This window comes from Olea europaea, chromosome 17 (genome assembly GCF_002742605.1).
Source record: "Olea europaea var. sylvestris chromosome 17, O_europaea_v1, whole genome shotgun sequence".
Lineage (NCBI taxonomy): Eukaryota > Viridiplantae > Streptophyta > Magnoliopsida > Lamiales > Oleaceae > Olea > Olea europaea.
Genome location: NC_036253.1, coordinates 5,180,968 through 5,191,059, shown reverse-complemented (window position 1 = coordinate 5,191,059; position 10,092 = coordinate 5,180,968). Strand labels below are relative to the sequence as shown.

The 10,092-nt window shown below is 35.6% G+C and overlaps 1 protein-coding gene across 1 annotated transcript in view; it reads left to right on the top strand.

Moving 5' to 3' along the window:
- Window positions 1–7,012, top strand: part of LOC111366139 (methyltransferase-like protein 5) — a 16,551-nt gene extending 9,539 nt beyond the window's left edge. The window contains exons 8-9 of the mRNA XM_022986822.1: window positions 6,484–6,543; window positions 6,670–7,012. Of these exons, the coding sequence (XP_022842590.1) occupies window positions 6,484–6,543; window positions 6,670–6,780 (171 nt within the window). The 3' untranslated portion in view covers window positions 6,781–7,012. The remainder of the gene's footprint in view (window positions 1–6,483; window positions 6,544–6,669) is intronic.
- Window positions 7,013–10,092: the final 3,080 nt, after the last annotated feature.

The window sequence follows — 10,092 nt, the reverse complement described above, 5'->3', positions numbered from 1 at the left end:
GAGTTGTTTAAGAAACACTCTGATGGTATATTGCTAAAATGTATAAGTTTGCAAGAAGTCAGGACGATCATGGCTGAAGTGCAGAAGGAATATGTAGAGTTCATCAAGCAGGCCAAAAGATGAGATGGTTAATTATTAGGAATGAATATTTTTGGTCCAAGATAGTAGAATCATATGTTCAATATGCGAAGAGTTGTCTGGCATGCCAAAAACATGATCCAATACAAAGGGTGCCAGCAAAAGAAAAGGCACCTATTATCAAACCCTGGCGTTCAAGGGTTGGGCGATAAATCTGATAGAGAAGATTTATCCCCATCGTCCAATCAACATACATTTGTTATAGTTGCAACTAATTTTTTACTAAGTGGGTAGAAGTGATACTTTTAAAGGAGATCACCCAAAAGAGTGTCATAGAATTTATCCGTGATCATATCATTTATAGATTTGGAATTCCACAAACCTTGATGGTGGATCACGGAACATCTTTAAATGGGGATCAAGTGAATAAATTCTTGAGCGAGTTTGGAGTTAAATTAGTGAACTCCATACCATATTACGCTTAATCCAACGGACAAGCAGAATCTTCTAATAAGATTTTGAAAAATATCATAAGGAAAATGATAGATGAAAATGTCAGAAATTGGCACGAATGTCTGGACAAGGCCTTATGGGCTTATAGAACGTCGCCTCGGTCAAGTACCAAAATTACTCCTTTCCAACTTACTTATGGACAGGAGGCCGTTTTGCCTATGAAAATTAACGTGCAATCGATCAGAGTGTATTTGCAACATAAGTTAAGTGATCATGAGTATACCGAATCACTAGTTCAAAACTTATTGGAGTTGGACGAATTAAAGTTGGACGTACTAGATAGATTGCAAGTTCAAAAACGAAGAATGGCTAAGTTCTATAATAAAAAAGTTATAGCCAAGTCGTTCAGTTTGGGCGAATTGGTTTGGAAAACAATACTCCCTTTGGATAGTAAGGATCCAAAGTATGACAAGTGGTTGCCAAATTGGGAAGGGCATATAAAGTAAATAGTGTGTTGCCTAATGTGGCCTATCATTTGGAAGATTTAGATGGCACTAATCACATGAGGTTCATTAATGACAAATATTTGAAAAAATATGTTCTTTCCTTATGGAAAAGTGGACAAATAAAAACGTAATCAAATCGCGTTGAACGATCGTAAGTAAAAAAGGGTTAGAGCGAAATACGCTCAAATAAATTCCTTTGTTAACAAACGTTCATTACAAAGTTACAAAATACTAAATGCTCTATAAGTTACAAGTGAGAACAAACTAATCTCTGGGTCGATCGCTAAGTAAGAGGGTGAACTGCCCTTGATTGCTATCCTGATCGCGCTGCTGCAAAGGCAAGTAGAGAGGTCGAGAAGCACTCTCAGCAAGCAGATGGGAAGAAGAAGCACACTCACATCGCATTCTTAAATGTATCGCTGCAATAATGGACAAGGAGGTTGAGAAGCACTCTCAGCAAGTAAGGTGGCTTGCAGGCATCCTCAAAAATTGTCTTGCATCATCGAACTCCTTGTAAGGAACATGAAGACGATGGGAAGAACTTCGCTGGCCAAGAAATTTTGCCTATATCTCCCATACCAAAGGTGACAAAAAAGATGGCAAAATGGGCGGATCAAATGATCCATTTTCATGGAAGACGAAGGTTTTGGATCGATTGTCAAAATGCCAAACAATGACAGCAAATTGGTTTTGAAGAAGAGAATGGAAATGAAAATGACAAGTGTGGAATATAAGTGCATTTATAGGGGTGTGAAGGTGAAGAGATAGAATATGAACAGCCACATTCGTGCCTAGTAACTGGAATCAAATGGCCCGAAATTTTAGGAAAAGAGACAGAAATATCAAGAGAAAATGTGCGTGAATCTTATCATAAAGCAGTTAATCAGCTTCTTGTACTGCTCGACCAAAGACTTGGTTTGCTCAATTCCTTGGGAGGCATTACGCTTTTTAGCAGCCATTCTCGCCTTGCAGTTGTCCATTCTTGCTTGCAGCTCATTCATCTGTGCAGCCAAACTGGTCATCAAAGAGTTTTCAATCATAACTTCGGAAGAGATTTCTTTCAATTCGTCCTCAGCTTAGTTGATCTCCAGAAGCAAAGACTCTCTTTCAGATACAGCGCGAAGATATTGAATACTCTTGGCCTTCAGTTCAGCATTTTTGGCCAACAAGGAGAGAATCTCGGAATGGACAACTTTCAACGTCGCTTTAAAATCAGCAGAAAGATTGAGCGACGGAAGTATCAGTGCTTGCGCCAACTTCGCACTCAAATGCTCAAGCTTATCCTTATGTTTGGCAGCACTAGCCTGACCGATATCCATATTCATAAAGGACACATACTCAAATATCGACTGCTTAAGGAACTTCATATCTTCATCTGAAAAAGCAAAAGGACGACTGGTTGAAGTAGGGCGAGACGTCTTGACTTGCCCCAAGGAAGTGAACAACTACTGGATGGAACGCACAATTTTATCAGCATCCTGCAAAAAAAATTGCTAACATTGAGGGTTTTCACTACAATAAACAAAGTGGAAGTAAAAGTGAAGCAAATATTACCTCATCAGCAATCTTGGGAGGTGGCATATCCCCAGCCAAATCTACCACCTGTGGCTCCACCATTTGTGAGGACTTCCCCCTGTCTGGACGAGAAGACTTTGCCACAACGGGCAAACCCATGGGAGCATCTGCAGAACTCAAAAAGCAACAAATCAAAAATCAATAGCACAAGCAAAGGTAAAACATCAAAAAATGTAATACCTTCTGGTTCGACGTTTGGGGGGTTGACGCCTTGGGAAGAAGGTGGCTCATCCATTGGTTGTGATGAGGATTCTGGGGCTGAAGGTTTCTCTTTAAACGTAGTCCCTTCATCAGCTGGTTTGGATAAAGCAGTCTCAGCAGAGGATGATGAAGCAGGAGCTGCCAACACCAAAGCCTTCAAAGGAGAGGCTAAACTTTTCTGAGAAATCCAAATAAACCATCAGCACATAGAAAAGTTTCAAGTATAGAAAGGTATGCTTGTGAGTAAACTAATTTAATTACCTTTCTCCTGACGATGAGAGGAGTGTCATCATCATCCTCCTCCAAAATGCGAGATGTTGAGGCTGGCCGTTTGCGGCTTGGGGCACTTTTAGCTGCAGTGGGCTTGGTAGGAAGAGAAGTAGATGGATGAACAGACTGTTTAGCACGAGCAGGGGAGGAAGGATTCCTAATGGACACAGGGGTGACCAAAACAGGAGAAGTGGAAGAAATGTTTGGCTGATCCAGTGAATGGAAAGCACGATTGACATCAGTTGCAAACAATCTGCGCTTCACTGATGACCAGAGTTGTTCAAAAAGGGGATGGATGACACGGCTAGGATTGAAGGGGGCTAATGGAAAGTTACTCGTCAAAAGAATATTATGAGCATCTATAACTTCTGTCTTTGCCTTATTAATGATGTGGAAGCGATCTATCAAATTTCTTGAATAACAAGGGGGAACAGGCCAAATTTGGCCAAAACCAAGTTGATGAGCAAAAAATTGGGGAACATATATTTCAACCCCAACTTTGGCATTGGTTCCAGTTAAAATATTATGGAACAACTCCATCCTGGTCAAAAATTGAACCCAAACGAGCAGAGAGGTGCTGGCACTGTCCAGGGTGGATGGGGGTTGCACATAATCTGGAGTTAAAGGGGGAGGAAAAGGAAAGAAAGAAAGATTTGAATTCAAAGTATAAAAGAATGAAAAGATGTCCCTTCTGGACATATTTACAAGGCTCAGTAGGTCAATAGCTAGCCCATAGCAGCTAGCAGAATGAAGGGACAAGGATAGAGCACCAAGTGATGGAAAATAGGCTCTCAACCATATTTGAGTGAACTAAAGAGGCCTACTGCCAGTGGGAGATGCACCATTCTTCAATTAGAATTGAAGAGAAGTCATGTCTCTATAGAGAGCAGCCAAAAGGAAAGAACACAAATTCAGAGACCTACCACGCGTCAATTCGTGCGCTATGGGTAAATAGCTCATAGAAGGCTTCATGCTTGGTACACACAGAATATATTTACAAAGCCAAATCTGAAGAAAGGCCACACGCTCAGCATGGGAAGGCTCAGCGCTCGAGTGATTATAACTGCTTTGCAGGCTTGAATAGGACTCGGTGAGTTATCTGTCAAATTTTGGGATGACACCAGAAATCAAAATACCAGGGAAAATGGTATCGCCCAAAGGTGGCAGATTTACTAGGGCCCTAACATCCCTTAAAGTAATGTACATGGGACCAAAAGGGAAAATAAAAGTATTATACTTAGAGGACCAAAAATTTAAAGCAATAGGGAAAAGCGCTGGATCAAAAATGGGGGGTTGAAGAGAGATTTCTAACAAATTAGAAATCCTAGCACTATAAAAATTGCCTTGGTAGGACCATGGCCCACAAGGCGAGCATGCTATCTACGGAAAATAATATCAGATTTAGGCCAAGTGTGAATACCTCTTTCGCGAAGCGGCCTCAGCGGCAAAGAGTTCAGAAACGGAGGGCCTTGAGTACAAGAGAACAGCTGGCCCACCGCCACTTGTTCGACGGCCTCGGCGTTGTTGAATGAAGGACCTAGATAGAACTCATTGAGTTCGACATTGGCTGGTGCAAGGAAGTTCGGAGTTATATATGGCCGAGTGAGGATTTTCTGGAAGTCTTCGAAACTGAAAGAGTGACCAGATTGGATTTGTGAAGCAGTCATTGGGAACGAATAAAGTTTTGTTGAAATTTGCTTGAGAAACGTAGCAGAAAAGCAAGAAGATGAACAGTAATATTGCGGGAGAGAAGCGCGAAACAATGAGGCGTGATTTAGTGGTGCGATGGAATGGCGTGTATTTGGGGGTTATAAGGGTTTGCAACGTCGCACCTTTTCAGGCTATGGAAGAAAATAATGATTAAAATTCTTGGAAATTTCAAATGCTGTTGGGAAACACAAAGTGAATATGGTAAAAATTAATAATTGGTATTAATTCTGCCATATTGGGGATAATTGTTGACACTCTAAAAGTGCAGTCCAAATCGAATAGCTCAAAGAATGAAGCCCAACTGAGCAATCTAGGATAAAGTCCCAAATATGGTTATTAATGAATGCAGTGGAAGCCCACGAACGCGGTAACACTATCGCCCAAACTTGCAAGACGCTCAAGATCTGAGTGAATAAAGTGCCTTGCAGTTGCCCAGAGTTATGACTCTGTTCTCGCCCAAACCTTCGAATCGCCTAGGATCTTAGTAAACATAAGATGTTGTGGTTATCCAAAAGTGCAGTTATCGAAATAGTTATTAAGTAATCTTATCACGTTCCACGATTCAAGGAGTTCAGTTGAAGACGGTTGAACGACAAAGAGTAGTTGCAGCAATTAGAGACGGCAGTTCCACGATAAGTTGGCCACCATGAAGAAAGTGGACAGTTATAAAGCAATTAAACAGTTTCTAAGCGGTTGATCACGAAAAGATCATCAAGGGAATATAAAAGGAAGACAAGATAGAGAGCAAAAGATCCCGAATCAAACACTCTCAAACAGAGAATATGTAATTTCAATTTCTTAGTTTAGACTTAAACATTTCTTTTCAGTACTCGTGTGCTTGCGCTTCTTGGAGGCATTCTGTTTAGTTCCAATTGTAAAGTCATCGTCAATAAAACACCCCTTTTTGGAATTTTATCTCAAGAGGTTTGTTCCTTACACAATCGTCTGATCCATTTTTAATTGTTAGCGACTACCAGCGCGAAACAATATCTTACATCATAAAACTCGTCAAACTATTTTCTCTTTTATGATCTTAGCGCAGTAGAACAGAGCCCTTAATTTTTATTGCATTACTGATATATCCTATAAACTTCCTTTTTATCTTTTGGTTTGATGATGTTTCATGTGCTTTTGCATAAAACTCTGAAATTACTCTCTTTGCTTTACTTTTAGTTGGCTTTTACTTTTTTGAAAGCATGTGCATTTTTTATATTTCAATACATCGCTATGTATTATCCTTTAGATATACCGTCCATCCAAAACTTAATTTTCTCATTCTAATATCACATTTCATTTGCTGAAATTGTACCCTTGTACTCTTCTAGTAACCCCTTCCCCCGTGAGGTTTGCAATCCTAAAACATACATGCCAGAAAAACAGAAAACGACAAAAAGGGATTTGTGTGTGACCTGTATGGAATATTTACATGAACTCTGTTCTTAAGAAATTACAGCACTAAAGTATTCTGAGCACGAGTTTCTCTCTCCTTTCACATCTTAGCTAAATGCTCTATGAAGCGTTTTAAAGCTTTCTTCATATGATTTTTCACATTTATTCCTTCAACCATTAACTCCATAATCGCTTTTCATGTTATTTGCGTTTTCATTGCAAAGATTAGTTTGGGCAAAATCGCTGTATGTCCTCTGATTTCTCAAATTTTTTCCTTGACTCATTTATTTGGTGATGGCAGCACGTGAAAAGGACTGCCTTGCGAGATTATAACGCTGTCAGCGCTGAGGTTCTATGCGAGGTACTTATCATCGTGCAGTTAGTTTTCTTGTTCCATTAGCATTCCAAATTATCCTAGCCTACTATATCCTTTGGAAATTGGTTATTGACATCTTTATGAAAGACTGACGTGCTTCTCTTTCTCTAGCTCCGGTTTGATGTGCCTCAGCTGTACAAATTTCACAAGAAAAAGGAGGTTGATGTGGCTGTGGACCTCTGGCGGTTCGTTCCTCAAAAATATGGAGAAAAGCATTTGTAACATTTAAGTGGTAATGCGAGGTTAGGCTCATAAAGAATTTACTATTTGGTGGAGAAATGGAGAAACAAGATTTTTCATTAGAGCTCTGTAAGATAAACTTGTTCGGGGCATGTGGAATTCCTTATATAGTTAAGCCTGGATAATTCTATTATCGGAGAAGTTTCCCTTTCCATGTGATTAATGCTGCTTGTTATTTCTTTCAATTTATCGATTTACCATTTGTTTTCTGTTACTTGAGCTGGGCTTTAATTTCTCAAGTCGTTTGTTATCACAAATATGGATTTTTTATTTTATTTTAATAATAATCGAATGAAATTTAATACATTAAAATTATAAAAATATTTCTGATTTCCTTGAAAATTATTTGTGAACGGTTCAATTACGAATTGATTGTAAGATGCTAATGGGACCGGATCAAGATCTTGTTAACCAACTCCCCACGAAACGAATAATTTCTCTCGTCTCGCTTACTTCCCGTGTAAAACTCTAAATTAGTCTAATTCATTAATTAGACAAAAGATGGATGGTAGTAATGATTATGAGAATTATAACACGGATAATTCTGATGACCATGACGAGGAAGAGTCGAAAGAGGAGGGAGGAGGGAGCAGCCGGAGATGAGAATGAAGATGAGCGGAAGGGTGCTAGATGGCAGAACTTGGGAAAGAGTAACTAGCCATTGCTTGATTCTCTTCATTTTAAAATTCTTATATTTCACTCATATTCAACCATACATTCACACAGTTATTTTGTTCGTAAATTTAATTTTTTTTTTCTACTTTTAAGTTACACGGTCTTAAAAAAATCACTATTCAAAAAATCATTTTTTCCCAATTTAATTTTAGAAATAAAGCGGTACCAATTTGCTCTGATATCATTTGTTATGATTTAAACGAGTATAATAATATTGCAATATAAAAATTAGATCAAACAAGAACACAAAATTTACGTGATAAAAATATATTTTCAATAGAAGAAGGGATTTTTATTAAGGGTCCGTTTGATTGTAAACATGAAATTAAATTGAATTGAAAACGAATTTCAGGAAATTGAATTGCCTAGAAAATGTTTTCTTGTGAATTGTAAATTATTGTGTTTGATTGGTATAATTTTCCACTTGAAAAATGTTGAAATAATTTTTTTTTATTGTTCGTTTGGCTTTGTTTTACATGAAAATTGTTAATTAAAGGGATATAATTTAATGGTATTGGGGATGAAATTTGTTTCCATTGCAAAAAATAAAAAATAAAAATTCAAGAAAATAATCGATCTTTTGGCGTTTATTTGACTTTGTTTTACATAAAAATTTCAATTAAAGACAAATATTTTTTTTTTACAATAATTCTTAGAATTTGTTAACTTTGCCAACAAAATAATAATAATAATAATAATAATAATAAAATGCTACAGTAACCGAGAAAACCAGGTGGGAATTGGTTTTCCCTAAAAACCATGAAAATTCCAAACTTCAATAAAAGCAAGAACTTGAATTCCATGGAAAAAATAATCCCATCAAACACCTTAATGTTGAAAAATGTTGTTGAAATTCTATTTTCCAGGAAAAATGTATCCCTATCAAACATGCCCTAATATCAATAATGAAGGATTACAAATTATTGTATAGAACTAGTCTGCGTCTCGTGCGTTGCACGAATTTTGGTTTTATTAGCGTAAAATTTATAGATTGTACACAAAGTATTTGGAAATAAGAAACGTTTGTTTAATTCTCATCTTTTGGTTGACTGTATATTTTATATCACGATAATTTATTTTTATTCTTATAAATAAGTATAATGAATGTTGTGATTGTATATATGTCAACGATAATTTATTTTTAATTATTTATTGTATTTTTTTGTTTAATGTAGATGAAGATTTTTTTTTTATCTGATATTGAAAATAAGTTGTAAATTGAATTTTGCAAAATACTTTTCTTTAGCAACTTCAATTTGAGAGGCTATACTTGTAGTTTAAAAATAACTCATGCAGTTGTAAATTGAAAGAGAATATCCACATACACAAACATTCAAATAACAAACTCAGGTTCGCACGTAAAATAATTTGAAATGACACTTATTGGATGACCAACTCCCTTATTCATGTAAGAATTAGAACCCTAACAGCAGACCTATCTTTCGGACGATACAACAGTCACTTCAAGGTTGGTAGGGTAAAAGAATTAAAAAAAAATTAAATAAATTATATTTGAAAGAGAAAAGAATTAAATAAATTTATCCACATACAATAAATTTTATAAAGTAAAATTTTCAATTTTAATTAAATAATATTTATATATTCTTCATTTAATTTTCATAACTTTATTTTTTTTTACTTCTAAATAATTTTAAACGAATTTTTTTACTTATATAAGTAATTTTTACATATATTAGAAATATTTTTTGTTAATATGTTTATTTTTAAATTTTCTTTAACTAAAAGTGATTTTTTTTTTTACTTATAAAAGTGGTCAGCATGGAGTAAGGCGGGAGGTATGGAAAGTTACGTGTTACATAGATTCACATTGCCTCTCTTACACTATATATATATAATATAATAATATAAGCAAATGAGTTGATTTGAAAAGGCGTGGCCATAGCGTATGAAAATTGAGAACGGAAAAATAAAATAAAATTTTTTTTGAATAGTCCTTCGTGCACGGAGATCACACTATATATAATTTTTTTTAAAATTCTTTTCTCTTCAATTTTTTTAACCTACAAATAACTTTTTCGTTAAAACTGAAAAATTAAGTTTTATTTGGAAGAGAAAAGAATTAAAAAAAAATTGATTTTTTTTAAAGAAAAACGACTTATACACATTTGTTAACATATTCGTTTAATCTCTGTTTAACTATTTTCGATATTTATTTAGATCATTCGATGTCTCTACAATATAGTTCTCAAAATGAGTTTTAACAGAATATAAAACATTTATCAATTCAGCTATCGTACAATCGTAAATAAATTTTTAAAGTCAGCTTGTTATCGAAAATTTCGAATATATAGTTTGAAAATGCCTACTTCGACGTCCCATAACATTTGCTACAATTGACCGTTTCACGTGCCCGTTAATGACGTGCAATACTATGACGTGAGTACTTCAAAACGACATTAAGAATGTAATATTTCGATTTCGTTTGATATCTCGTAATGAGCTTAAAAATGAACACAAAAACATAAGTAAGAAAAAAATTCATTTCTCTCTCCGTGCACGGAGTCCTCTTATTTTATTTTTTTCTTCTTTTTAAATAAATGATAATACCTCTTTATACTATATAAACTAACTACAATGATACATACATACATACATACA